The 15223-nt window shown below is 37.0% G+C and overlaps 1 protein-coding gene, 1 long non-coding RNA gene and 1 pseudogene across 2 annotated transcripts; all 3 read left to right on the plus strand.

The window, feature by feature from the left end:
- Positions 1-1676: 1676 nt before the first annotated feature.
- LOC110692076 lies at positions 1677-2693 on the plus strand. Its single transcript, XR_002505379.1, has 2 exons — positions 1677-1825; positions 2591-2693. It is a non-coding gene; the product is annotated as an uncharacterized LOC110692076 (long non-coding RNA).
- Positions 2694-3993: 1300 nt separating this feature from the next.
- Positions 3994-4838, plus strand: LOC110692077. Its single transcript, XM_021869065.1, has 2 exons — positions 3994-4243; positions 4340-4838. Exons 1-2 carry the CDS (start codon positions 4124-4126, stop codon positions 4760-4762), a joined length of 543 nt encoding a protein of 180 aa, XP_021724757.1. The 5' UTR covers positions 3994-4123; the 3' UTR covers positions 4763-4838.
- A 368-nt stretch (positions 4839-5206) lies between these two features.
- On the plus strand, positions 5207-6962 carry LOC110691964 (annotated as a pseudogene).
- The last annotated feature ends 8261 nt before the right edge of the window (positions 6963-15223 follow it).

Raw genomic sequence — 15223 nt, forward strand, 5'->3', positions numbered from 1 at the left:
TTCACACCTATAGATCGAGCGCTAATTACTGCTCTCGTTGAGAAATGGCGACAAGAGACTCACTCCTTCCATCTACCAGTTGGGGAGGCCACCGTCACGCTCCGAGATGTGGCGATACTGACACGACTCCCAATACGTGGTAGGGAAAGGGCCCATTATACAGGACCCTCGTGGCCTTGTTGAGAGGGTGTTAGGGATGAGGCCCAAGGACACCGATATTAGAGGCACAGGGCTGAGACACATATGGTTACGATAGACATTTGGGGTGTTGCCTCCTGATGCTGATGATGGAGTCGTCCAGAGATACGCTTGAGCGTACCTGTTCATGTTGATAGGATCGTTATTTAGTAACAAGAGAGGTAGTCTCATACAGTTGATCTACCTACAGCTGGGAGCAGATACGTGACTATAGCTGGGGTAGTGCGTGTCTGGCGACCTGGTATCGCCATCTTTGCAGAGCATCCCAGCGAGATAGATGGGAGATCGGCAGTCCCTTGATTGTGCTTCAGGTAGCCCTTTAATTTCATACCATTTTTTAACTATTAAGTACTTAACGGTGGCTAAACGTAACTTGTGTTTTTTATTACAGTTATGGGCTTAGGAGCACATCCACGTTGGTAGGCCAGCTCGGGCTGCTAGCCGTCGACGCCAGGAGGAGGAAGACGACCAGAGCATGCATATGAGGCTCCGCCACTCCCTCCACCAGACCTGGCATACAGTTGCAGGTATGTATGACTTATTGTTAAGTTTTCCTCATACCGCTTTATTTTGCTAATAATTTCTCATGAACACTAATATTATATATAATTAGGTGGCTGGTGCAGAGACTTACTCATATGCATGCATCGAGGGTCTACCGTATTACAGAGACGCATTCGACAGACTGAGCGAGTCTCAGGTGATAGTTCACAATAAAAAATAATTTAACACCCCGTTCATTGTTTCAATAAGTTAATTATGATGTTAACGACGGCGTGTTAATGCAGATGACGTGGGATCCGTACGTCCCTAACCAAGTCGATGCCATGCCCCCATATCTTCGTGATCATCAGATGGAGTGGCGTGCCATGACAGTCCTCATCTGTTTGAGGTAGTGGAGGCTCACCTCCCCGATAGAGTCATGCGACAGTTCGACCTTCGTCAGGCCGTCCTCGCCACGTGTGACACGAGTGTCCACTTGCACAGGACAGACCAACAAGGAAAGGGGGACGTGAGTTGGGCAATTCAGCATGCCCCTTTCATTGACATGTGGAATCAGCGGTTGCAACACGTCGCGGATGGTGCGCCTTTCCAAGGTATGTAATACCCCGTATTTTTATATATTTTATAAATTATTTAATTAATTATAATATATATTTTTAAGGCTAAAGTATTTTAAATTAGTTAATTTTATAAAAGTATAATTTATTTTGGGCTAAAATTTTATTAATTGTTGGGCTCGTTTAAATAATAGTATGTAAACAATCCTTACATATTCCTTGTGAACCAACCCACTTCATTTAAGTAAGCTCAATTCTTTTATCTGAACCTTGTGGGTCAAATATTTCATGACTGAAGTCCATTTATTTATTAAGCCCAAACACAATCCCTACTCTATACTCTATAAATATCCCCCAAAGCCCCAAAATTTTCCCACAAAAGTCAAATGGTAAAGGTAATTTATTTCTTTTCTATTTTTCTTTCTTTCTTTTTCTTTCTTTTTCTAACTCTTTCCCTTCTCCTTTACGTGAAAGCCACCAACACCACGCCACCTTGCAGCCACCCGACGCCGACCACGTCCGGCTGCCCAGCCACCGTCGGCGACCCGCAGCCAGCCACCGCGGTGGTTCGTCTCTCCTCCTCCTTGTTTTAAATTATTGTTTATGTAATTATTTGTTTTGGGTTTTGATTTTTGATTTTTGATTGATAAATTATATTAGTATGTTTTATAATTGTATTTTGATGATTAAAGATTATAAATTTCATATTATAAAGTATTTTAATTTCAGATTTTATAAAGTATTAAAATTTAGGGTTTTAAACTATTAAAGTGTTGATTTTTAGGGTTCTAATAATCAATTAAATTAGGGCTTTTATTCCTATTGAATTTATAAAGATTAATTAAACATAAAAACAAATTTTCGGTAATTAAATTCCGATCTCCGTCCTTAATTATTTTTAATCACGTTTTAATCCCGCTGAGATTATAACTCGTCCGATTTTTACAAAAAAAAATAGTGTTTTCGTGTGTAAACAACGTTCTAATCATAACTCACTACCTATGGTAGTGAGCACCACCCTCTCGTAGCCAAAATCAGCCTCTAAATAGGGTTTTCGGACAGTTTTTGATTTTTAACGAAGGTTTAATGTTTTAAAAATAATTTTCAGATTTATTTGGGGGGTTTAAATTTTAAAAAAAGTGTGCTGGAATTTTTATATAAACACCATGAATGAGTTTTTATATTGTGGTTTTAATTACCCACTTAAAGAAAGAGTTTTAAAGGTTTTTAACCAAAATTTCAGCTTATTAGAGAAGGTTTAAAGTGTTTAAAAGTTGCTAGAAATTTGTGTAATCAAGGAAGTAATTGAGTATATGTATTTGGTATTGTAGGAGACTTTAAGTTGAGTAATTTCTAGCATTGTGGCTAGTTGGAAAGATGATTTAATTAAGGTACGTATAAGAATACGAGAAAACTTGATTTTAGGAGCATGTTTAGGGACTTGGAAAAACCTAGAATCATGCTAGGGAACTTGTGGATTGGTTGACATTGTTTGGTAATGAGTTGATTGATGATAAATGTGATGATTGGTTTAATTTATATATGACAAAATTTGCATTGATTTCCCTTATGAGCATTATTTATGCAATAATTTGCAAAGTGAACTTAGAGGCAAAAATACAAGGATATATGGAATTAATTATTATAATTACTTATTCATTTGTATTGAAATGGAACGGGTAAAGGTAGAGTTAAAGTCTTATAAGACAAGATTGTGGATATGAGGTGCCTTATGCATTTGAGGTGTTTATACACCGAGGTAGTTAAAGGATTCAATAATAAATGTTGTTTGTCACTGATAAATTAAGAATTGAATTGGAAACTTGAATGATTGTTGTATGATTAGTTGTGTTGTTTGCATATGAGTCATCACCAAATTTAAACTGATAAATCACGTAAAGTGCAAGAAGGATGAGCAATAAAACTCTAGATTTGTGCACATCTAGAGTAATGACAAACAGGGGTTGGGGTTCACGGGGTATTAGCCGTGCACTTTTCAGAGGCCGTCTGATCTACGAGTCTCTTGTGTTAAATTCTTTAAAATTATAATGAGTTAGATGAGATCTCATACTATCTATGGCCACGGAGTCACGCCCTCCTGCCATTGGATGTTTATTAATGTCTTCCGAAAGGAGGCATAGGGTTTTCTTATTTAATGTTCCGGAATGGAGCACAGGGGGACAACCCGGTCTATTCCTTAATCTAGTCAATTAATGAAGTGATCAATGCTACTTAAATAAAAACTTTGTAATAAGTAACAATTGAATCATGTGTCCGAGTCAATGATTATATTGAGTGTATGGAATGCTTGTTAGTATCATGCTAAGGCTCTTTACTGTGTTTCATAGCTTGTATGTACTCAGCGTTGCTGATGACGTGCTTTTGTGTGTTTCTCTTGGTCATGGCCTTCGCCTTCAATGACCCTGTAATGATCTAATTCTTACACTTGTAATATTGGGGAGCAGACTAATCACAGGTTTCTGCATAAACTGAACTTGCATCAGGGTGATGGGATTTGAGTGGAGCGCTGGTTATTCATTTAGCTTATTTCATTTCATAAATTGATGTTATTTTAACTCTAATTCTGCTCGCTTCCTATTTAACTGGGTTTTGAATAAGGGCCATTATGGTTCCAACTTGTAAGACTAAATTGAGTCTTGACTTTTTGGTTTTGAAACTTATATTCTTTTTTAAAACTAAGTTAGTTTTCCGCTACTGATTTCTGAAACTAGCCTTAACGTTTTAACACGTGGCTGTAGCACACCAGTAATATAATTCTCTCACAGGTTATTAAAAGTATTTACAGGTGATTACAGGTTAATACAGGTTTTAAAGAGAGAATTATTGGGGTGTTACAAGGTCGGATGGAGTATCACGATCCATACATGGTATGGTACAGGAGCATTACTCGACGCTACATCAACCCTAACTACACCCCATCCTCAACTCATTATCAGCCAGCTTTCGGAGACATCAGTGGATATGTGAGTTTTAGTTGAATTTTTGATTTTTTTTGTTTTTTTTTTTATCAATTTATAATTTCTGGTATTATTAAATTGACTGACTGTTGACTAATGCAGGCATTTGATATGCTTGCTATACATGATGCATTGGGAGTCTTGAGCATATCGTATCCCACCATACCGGAGATAGATGAGATTCAGGCAATGACTGTGAGTAGCTTACAGAGACATGGTCATGATCATCTTATCCAGGGGTGGGACCAATCACACCAGGGTTCACACCGTGAGCTAGACGAGAGTAGCATGGGACAGACTCACACGTCCCCTACAGTGTCCCCGCAGTTTTTTGACAATCAGGAAGATTTCGCCATACCTATGTATGCGCCATACTCATCACAGGAGGGACCATCATCCAGCCAACAAATTCCTCCCCAGACTTTTGCCCCAGATCCTTTCACAACGGTATCTCAGTACTATCGTCGTAGGAGACCGCGAGTTGATAGACAACAATTACATCGAATAGATGAATCAGGATCTTAGAACTTCTTTTGTTAGGTTGTTGTAATCAGATTCTCTAGTACGTTGTATCCAAACAAATATTATCAATTTTACAGAATTTTTTAATTGATTTTCTGTCTATTATCAACTTCACCATATGCATTCATTCTTTTCATTGAACTGGTTGTTGTTATTGTTGTTAGTTGCTGATGTTGTTGTTGTTGTTCTGGTGCCTGCTTTTGTTGTGGTTGATGTTGTTGTTGCTGCTGTTGCTGTATTTGTGGCTGGTGTGGGGCCTGCAGTATGCAGGCAGGGTGTTGCAGGTAAAAACGCCAACCAAGCTCTTTATGGCTGAAAGTAAAACGCCAACCAGGATGACGTTTTTACCTTGGCCAATTAATTTAGAAATTTCAGTCAGGGTAAAAACGCCACCATGGATGACGTTTTTTTCCTTGACTGAAATTTTTAAAAAAAAAAAAAAAAAAGCCAGCATAAAAACGTCTGTCTAGTTGGCGTTTTACCCTAATTTGGTAAATAGTTTTGTCACGCGTCTACTTTGAAAAATTGTTTCCATTACAGGCTTATTTTGGCAATTTATCCGCCAATTAAACCTTTTTTTGGTTTCGCTCTCTCTTCAAACCACCGGAAACCTTCATTTCTCTTCAACAATGGCGGCCTCTTCACTGCGCAAAGCACTCACACCAAAACCAAGCTCTCCCCTTTTCCACTCCTCTCAACTCTCCTCCTTCTCCACCACCACTCTCTCTCCTCCCTTCTCCTCATTTCGCGCAGCTCAATCCTCCATCGTTACAGAATCAAACCCCACCAAAATCGCCGACATTCTCCTCTCTCAATCCTCCTTCTCCGCCTTCACTCGTTACCGCCCCATCTACCCTTATGCCGTCCGCAAGCTCGCCCGCGCCAATCGCTGCGACCTCGTCGAAACCATCGTCAAAGATCACCTTTCCAAGAGGAAGAAGGTTACTGAAGGTTTCGTGCTTCGATTCATCATGCTTTACTCTGAAGCTGGTATGACTGACTCTGCTCTTCGTTTGTTTTATGATTATGGTCCTCAATTTCATGCTAGTGATAAACCCTTTTGTGCAATTCTTACTGCGTTGTTGAATAATTCGAAATTTGATGAGTTTCATGAGGTTTTGATTGTGGTGCTGAGAAAATGTCGGTTTCGACGAGTGTTAAGGCGTATAATTTGAAATTGAGGGCGTATTGTGAGGAGGGGAAGGTGGGTTTGGCGGAGGAATTGTTGGTGGGGAAGATGGAGGAGGAGTTTAGGGTTTTGCCCGATATACATTCATATAATGTGATGTTGGGGGCTTATTTGAAGGGGAAGGATTGGGGAAGTTTGATGAGATGTTGAAGGAGGTTTTAAGGAGGGGTTTAGAGAGTAATGTGACTACTTATAAGCATATGATTGTGAGGTTGTGTAAGGATAAGCAGTGCGCTCGAGCTATGGAGTTGTTGAACGAGATGGCGGTTAAAGGTGTAAAGCCGAATGCTGCTTGTTATAATTGGGTTATTTATGGGTTCTGTAGGTTAGGAGCTTTGGATTCTGCAAAAATGGGTTTGGAGAGGATGATTAGTGACGGGCATGTTGTACCGTCTTCGTTGACATATTATACTTTGTTTAGGCATTTGGTGCAAGAAGGAGACTTTCTTTCAGCATTGGATACGTGTAAGGTGATTCTGAAGAGCAAATGGGTGCCTCCATTCGAGGCAATGGAAGGTCTAGTTAAGGGTTTGCTTGTAATGTCGAAGAAAAAGGAGGCTTGTAAGGTGGTTAAGAAGATGAAGAAAAGGCTACGGGGACCTGCTTTGGTCTCATGGGAAAGATTGAAGCTGCTATTCCCTGGTAGGCTTGTATTATGTTGAAGGTCCAAAATTTATTTGATGATGTCCACTTTGAGAAGGATGGTGCATTGGTACGCGGCTTCATTAGCTGCTGCCTCTACCTGTCTAGGTTGAGCATTTTGTCAAATTATCTTTAGCTTATTTATTAGATTATCTATTGTTGTTGAGCCTGTGCTCCTATGTTAACTTATAGCTTTTTACTCTTTTACGTCCTTATTTGAGATGTGGACATGGTTAGCTATTTAAGTAAATTGGTTGCTTATGTCCATAGAAGTAATATCAAAGTAAGTCATTTCTTTCTTTATCAATTGAAACAACCAAGATCACCAAAATGAGGAGCAAGTGAGTTATATCAATGAATTTTAGATTGCAATTAGTTCAAGTCATTTTTGTAGGCCAATATGTAGAATTTTTCAAGCATAATATGATGCCTATATTTCTTATAATTGTATATTGGTAATTTTGAGTATGTGCATATTAAATCTTCTTATAAAGCTAATGATTCGATAAGTTATTACTTACGACTCTGCACTAGGTTAAGCTAGTGATTTTGCTTTGTTATGTCATTGAAAAGCTGAAAGAGAAGATCTAACTTCTCAGTCGCGAAGTGTTATAATTTTGCTAGTGATTAGCTAACTTAATTGTATACGTGATAGGTTGAGAACTCCAATTTCACTACTTCAAATGCTAGAAATTTTATTGTGGGTAATTAGTTAGCCCTGTTTTCATATTCTGGAAGAGTATATGAGGCTCAAAAATTTAATCCTATGTATGTTGTCTGTCACTGATATTTTTTTAGCCTTGGCAAGGAGTTGAACTTTAAGCATAAGGTAGTTCCCGTCATCCCTTTCATGGGCCAACTTCTGGATAGTAGATATGTCCTGAAAAAGTTAATTATTCATCGAGTTTAAGTAGGGGCTAAGACTATCTTTTCCTAGATCAATAGAACTGCTGGTGGTGCCGACCAAAGCTGATTCCAAGCATGATTAGAAAAAGATGAAGACGCTGAAGCATCTGTCAGTTTAATCAATCGTGGTCAGCTATCTCAGCACAGCATCTAGGGACAGACTGGGAAAATAAGTGATTGCAATTTCCTAACATCACTGGAGTATGGTACTAGATATGGTGAACCAAATTGTAATCAAGTCAGCCGGCAAAAACAGATAGAGCAGAACAACCCATAAGATAAGGGTGAGAAATAAGGAAACACTACTGAAAGTCGGGTTCAAAGAAGTCTGAACTCTGAAGTCCAAGGCTAACACTTAACAGAGAGTTTAGTGATGACAACTATGTTTAAATTGATTTGACGATATAGGAACTGAACCAAGTTGCTTGTTGCAAACTAATTTTAGTATCTTAGAGAGTTAGAGGTAAAATATGGTGCAATTTTGGAATTCTAGTGTTGCATCAGTTACATATCAGATCCAATGGTTTTGAGTTTTAGTTTTTATTTATTTTATTTATGTTTTTGAGACTTCAGTTAGTGTGTGTGTGTGTGTGTTTTATCTTACTAATTCTAATTCAGTTAGTGAACATAATTATCCTGTTTTAATCCAGAGTAGAATCTTTATTATATGGTGATGAAACTGGCTTATTCTAAATGATTTGTTTTGTTATGAGTAAAGCAAAACATAGTTGCTGGTGGAAAAAAAGTTGTTACGAATGCTTTGGTAGTGTATCTGAGATATCTGAAAGGACAAGCACAAGGCAATGCTAAGAGCATGTTCTTCTGTGAATCCCAATTTGTGCAGTCAAGGCTCTTGAACTCTTAGTATACTGTACACATGCTCATAGAGCATAATGGAACTCATTTTTTCTCCATCCAATCATATGCCATAAGATAAGGGTGAGAAATAAGGAAACACTACTGAAAGTCGGGTTCAAAGAAGTCTGAACTCTGAAGTCCAAGGCTAACACTTAACAGAGAGTTTAGTGATGACAACTATGTTTAAATTGATTTGACGATATAGGAACTGAACCAAGTTGCTTGTTGCAAACTAATTTTAGTATCTTAGAGAGTTAGAGGTAAAATATGGTGCAATTTTGGAATTCTAGTGTTGCATCAGTTACATATCAGATCCAATGGTTTTGAGTTTTAGTTTTTATTTATTTATTTATGTTTTTGAGACTTCAGTTAGTGTGTGTGTGTGTGTGTTTTATCTTACTAATTCTAATTCAGTTAGTGAACATAATTATCCTGTTTTAATCCAGAGTAGAATCTTTATTATATGGTGATGAAACTGGCTTATTCTAAATGATTTGTTTTGTTATGAGTAAAGCAAAACATAGTTGCTGGTGGAAAAAAAGTTGTTACGAATGCTTTGGTAGTGTATCTGAGATATCTGAAAGGACAAGCACAAGGCAATGCTAAGAGCATGTTCTTCTGTGAATCCCAATTTGTGCAGTCAAGGCTCTTGAACTCTTAGTATACTGTACACATGCTCATAGAGCATAATGGAACTCATTTTTTCTCCATCCAATCATATGCCATAAGATAAGGGTGAGAAATAAGGAAACACTACTGAAAGTCGGGTTCAAAGAAGTCTGAACTCTGAAGTCCAAGGCTAACACTTAACAGAGAGTTTAGTGATGACAACTATGTTTAAATTGATTTGACGATATAGGAACTGAACCAAGTTGCTTGTTGCAAACTAATTTTAGTATCTTAGAGAGTTAGAGGTAAAATATGGTGCAATTTTGGAATTCTAGTGTTGCATCAGTTACATATCAGATCCAATGGTTTTGAGTTTTAGTTTTTATTTATTTTATTTATGTTTTTGAGACTTCAGTTAGTGTGTGTGTGTGTGTGTTTTATCTTACTAATTCTAATTCAGTTAGTGAACATAATTATCCTGTTTTAATCCAGAGTAGAATCTTTATTATATGGTGATGAAACTGGCTTATTCTAAATGATTTGTTTTGTTATGAGTAAAGCAAAACATAGTTGCTGGTGGAAAAAAAGTTGTTACGAATGCTTTGGTAGTGTATCTGAGATATCTGAAAGGACAAGCACAAGGCAATGCTAAGAGCATGTTCTTCTGTGAATCCCAATTTGTGCAGTCAAGGCTCTTGAACTCTTAGTATACTGTACACATGCTCATAGAGCATAATGGAACTCATTTTTTCTCCATCCAATCATATGCCATAAGATAAGGGTGAGAAATAAGGAAACACTACTGAAAGTCGGGTTCAAAGAAGTCTGAACTCTGAAGTCCAAGGCTAACACTTAACAGAGAGTTTAGTGATGACAACTATGTTTAAATTGATTTGACGATATAGGAACTGAACCAAGTTGCTTGTTGCAAACTAATTTTAGTATCTTAGAGAGTTAGAGGTAAAATATGGTGCAATTTTGGAATTCTAGTGTTGCATCAGTTACATATCAGATCCAATGGTTTTGAGTTTTAGTTTTTATTTATTTTATTTATGTTTTTGAGACTTCAGTTAGTGTGTGTGTGTGTGTGTTTTATCTTACTAATTCTAATTCAGTTAGTGAACATAATTATCCTGTTTTAATCCAGAGTAGAATCTTTATTATATGGTGATGAAACTGGCTTATTCTAAATGATTTGTTTTGTTATGAGTAAAGCAAAACATAGTTGCTGGTGGAAAAAAAGTTGTTACGAATGCTTTGGTAGTGTATCTGAGATATCTGAAAGGACAAGCACAAGGCAATGCTAAGAGCATGTTCTTCTGTGAATCCCAATTTGTGCAGTCAAGGCTCTTGAACTCTTAGTATACTGTACACATGCTCATAGAGCATAATGGAACTCATTTTTTCTCCATCCAATCATATGCCAGAAGCACTGTAATGATATAATCGCTTGAGATGCAATTACATGCACTTCATGCTACCCTTAGTTATATTTGGTTTTGTGTCATCACTCATTGATGCCTGATTGAATTATTGAGCATGTAATTAAAAATAGCTCCAATTTGTTAGAATTATCTTTTTTTTTTTTTTTTTTTTTTCAGGCTTAGAATTATCTTTGGCTATCCTGTAATGATGTTGACAATCTTTCTACACCATTTTTGTTTGAATCTGAAATACTTTAGTGTTAATCTTGTTCTCAAATATAAGGAATATTAGTATTGAGAATGGTACATGGCTAAATTACCTGCCCATGGAGTTCATTCTAGTGTCTTGAAAGACTGATAGTAGAGAAGATAAAAGACTTGGAGAGCTTGGGAGAAGTAGGGGTGGTGTTCAAGACCCCTGTTCGCCTTTGCTGCAATACTTGTCCCTTTATTAATTTTCATTTTGTGGACTATGTTGTTCTGGAGGATTGGAGCATCTCACTGCCTTAGAAGAACTAAGTTTAAGCAGATGTTATGATCTTAGGCCATCAGAAGAGAGACAGAATGGCATAGGGATTTTTCCATGGACTTCATCACTCCACACCTTGAATATCCAGTATGTTCCACAACTGGTGAGTCTACCTAACTGGATGCAGTTCTTGTCCTCCCTTCAATCCCTTTCTATTACTGATTGCGACTGACTGGAATCAATTCTGAATGCAATGCCCAAACTCATTTTGTTCAAGTAACTGTGTTTCCAACTATTTGGTAAGGTTGGAGAGAAGATGCCAAAAAGATCCCCTTGTAGAGGACTGGCCTTGTATTCAACACATCCTGACGATCGATTATTACAGTAATCCAGCCTCATAATACTTTTGGGTCCTGCTAGTAGTAGTGAGCAAAAGATGCAGACTGGTGTTTGTCAAATTATTGTACTGAACTTCAATTTTGATTTCTGACTACAAAATTTGTACTGTTGAACCTCTTAATTTTTTTTTTAATTTTTTTTTAAGGTAAGATGAAAGACCCTACTAAACCAGCACCTCTCACAGGTTTAGCCAGCCAGCTCCGCAGGTCACCGCTTGAGAGTAGAGGGGGGAGGTAAGGGAATCCCCCTACTCCCAAGAATTTTTGTAGTTAGTTGAACCTCTTAAAATGTTGGGACCATTGTATTCATGTCTCTCCATAAATCTGTATCAAGTCTATTATTGATAGGCAGCAGTAGTCCATACAAATTTATCATTCCTTGAGTCTCTTCCATCTTTCCCTTTTTTTTCTGTGCCAGAATTTTTTGCTTATGAGTGTTGATATGTTAGTTAAGTTTTCTGCTGTAGTTTTGAGCAAGTAATTTCAAATATTCAGTAACAGCCTTGAAGAATGCTTTTGTTGGAGCACCAGTTCCATGCAATAAGTAATCATTATAACAAGCATGAAATTATAGCATGTCATGCACAGTTGGGGAGCTTGAATCAAATGCAGCAGCTGCAAGAAAATTACTAATTCTTTGCTGCATTGCTGACCGCTTTATTACTTGAACTGAACCCCAACTTGACACCTCAAATGGCCTCCTTGTCAGGAGTTAGGACACGGTGACTTAGCTCCAATTCACCTGTCAAAAACTAGCATACCCTTTCCAGCTTCTCAAAGAATGATCTCCTTTGATCTGCCACTAATTGGGGATCTCATGGAGGGAATAAAACCCTCTTAATACCGGAATCTTATTGTTGCTCTCCCCATCTATTATCGGCCTCTAAAGTAGTGCATTCTCACTATCTCCTTCCTATGAAGTTTTGGTTAACGGTTAACCAACTTAAAAGTTTTGATCATGTTCATTCAATTATATGAACCAGCTTTATTTGATCATGTTCATTCAGTTATATGAACCAGCTTTATTTGATCGTGTTCATTCAATTATATAAACCAGCTTTATCTGATCTTTGATCAAGCTTGTTCATTCATGAGAATAGTGGTTCATGTACAACTATTACTTTGTGCTTGAAGTTAGAAACATGAAAATTAGTGATTTTGTATTTTCCCTTTACATACTTGATATGTTTCATTGTACTGTGGAGCTTGAGGGTTGAGGCAGTCGATTTAACACTTTATCCTTTATAGGAGCAAGGTGAATCTTCTTATTCTTTGTTCTCATTGGCTTCTTTCTATACATTGCTATTTAGCACAATCACCTGTATATAAGCAGTCAAGCAGTTGATACTTCTGATTTCTGTTGTTGGCCTCTTTTATTAATGGGTAAACTAATCTCAATTGTGATAAAATGTTATTCTCTTATGGTTTTATCATTATTTTTTATTTTTTAAATTGCCTTTCTGGAAATGGAATTTGCAATCTTGGAGATATTATTGATCCAAGAACACTTGCTGGACTCTACATGCAATTGCTTAGAGGAAGATTACGACATAACACGAATACGAGTGTCTTGAAAGTGACGGGATTGATCAATCTTTGCTAGACAACTTTGAGGTAAGGTTACCTATCTTTCTGTTGTCTTTTCCTGTGAATAATGGAATTCCTATGTAATTATTATTTATGACAAGGCAACTTGAATGAACTGATGTTTATCTTCTTAATGACATGTTGCAATGTACTTTTGGTAAGTTTTATTTGATTGCCCGTCATTCTCCAATAATGCTATCATAATGGACCTATTTTCTTGTACTTTCGTAAGAAATTAAAGCACCTTTATTCATAAAAGAACTGTAAATTCCGTGCTTATCATTGTTTTGTCCCACTGTGTAAAGGCCATTGCGTAGGAAAGCATTTCTGAGACGACTGATCATATAAAAGCACACCATACTTGGACATTGACAGTTTTATTTTGTTAAACTTGTGAATGTTCCTGTGTGTATAGCATATTAATCTCATCTCTCTACGCATGCACACGCGTACACACAGGAGAAGAATAAAAGAATACTCCATAATTGATTGTGTTTCGTATCCTCAAGTCCTATGCTAGCTACTGTAGACCTGGCAATCCTGACCCAAATCCGATGACCCGACCCGAATGACTCGACCCATGACCCGAAATTGACTCGACCCGACCCATACCTGACCCGAAAAAGGACTTGACTCGATCCTGACCCGACACCCGAACTGATCCAACCCGAAGTTGACTTGATCCGAAATTGACTTGAAGTGTTTGACACGAATTGACCCGATACCCAAAATTGACCCGAACAGACCCGATATCCGAAATGTCCTAAACTAAAATTACCTTATAATTGAACTTAAAATGTCTTGTACCAAAAGTAACTCAAATTGTTCATCTTCAACTATAGCTAAACTCATAAACTGAATGATAGTTTTTACTATAACAATAACAAAATATATACTCCGTAGAAAATTATTCATTCGAGCTTGATTCACAAATAAAACAACCCGAACATGACCCGACTAGATTTTGACCTGACCCGAACATACTTGACCAGAAATTGACCCGACCCGAAATTGATTCGATACTTGACCCGAAGTTGACCCGAAACCCGAATCGACCCGTCCCGACCCGAATGTTAGCTGACTCAAAATGACCCAACCCGAAAGTGACCCGACTAGACCCGACCCAAATGACCCATTTGCCAGGTCTACTAGCTAGTGTATACCTTGATGATAGTGTTCCTTCCATTTCTAAATAATTGATGTTGTGTTTCAAGCTCTAACTTTGACTAAATATGCTTAAACTGTATCAGTAAAAGTTACACAATTAGTTTGCTAGTTCGTTCATAGTATTCTATTTCTTATTTTTGCCATTATTTTTATTACAAGTAGAGAAATTTGCCATTAAAGTTCAACTTATATAGAAAATACATCCAACTTTTGAAAATAGAGGGAGGATATACGTTCCTTTAATTTCTTGCTTTGCTTATTTAATGCACTCTTTCTTAACTTTTTTTGTGAATTATGTGCAGTTATGATATACCGTAAAATATGTCCAATTGATTATGCATTTGCCATTTTTAAAACATCTTTTTTTTTTTTGAAAGATAAAACATCTTTTGTTAATTGTTGAGTAATTGGCTAATGTCCTGCTGGTTGACTTTTCCAATTGTAAGACTGTCAGATGCTTAGAACGGTGGTCTGCACATCAATATTCGTAGAGTAGATGAAGATCTAGATCTACATATTTAAGCGATTTCCTGGCTATCAGTTATAATGCATTGATATTTAAATTAATACATGGAGTATATATTATAGAGTCGTTAGAGCTGACACCTAATTTGAAATTGAGGTAGAGTATATAAAAAAAGTAACATAGGGCGGGACTCAATAGAGGTTATGTTATTCGCTTATTGCCCTTTCAATTAAAAGGAAGGAATAAGAGTTTTTAACCATGGCAAATAAGTTGATCTCGGGAATTGACAAAATTCTCTTAATACCAAGTCCTAAGGGTAAGTTTAACACTAGTATGGATTTAACTGCTAGCTCGTACTGTATAACAGTTATATTGTAATTTGGGGTACCATTTGTAGAAATTACATTCAAGTTACAAGGGAAACAACAAAACCGTATACCTCCTCAAGAATCTGAATACTACACCACATACAATGTGCTTTTTAAATACGGGATTGTACTGTTTTGTTAATATTGGGGATCATTTAAGAGCTCCTTTATAATTGGACATTGATACATCATTATCACTAGGATACAGTATCATAAAAATGTGAACATTGTGAAGTGGGTGGGTGGATCTTAACGTCCTACTAACCTTTAATAATTAAGTACTTTAGTTTATTTATATAGACCCAGTAGCGTAATAGTTTTTGTAATTACAGCTTAAATAATTATAAAATGAAAATCACGAAGAAGGATTTGTTAAGACTT

Source organism: Chenopodium quinoa, unplaced genomic scaffold, assembly GCF_001683475.1.
Source record: "Chenopodium quinoa cultivar QQ74 unplaced genomic scaffold, ASM168347v1, whole genome shotgun sequence".
NCBI lineage: Eukaryota > Viridiplantae > Streptophyta > Magnoliopsida > Caryophyllales > Amaranthaceae > Chenopodium > Chenopodium quinoa.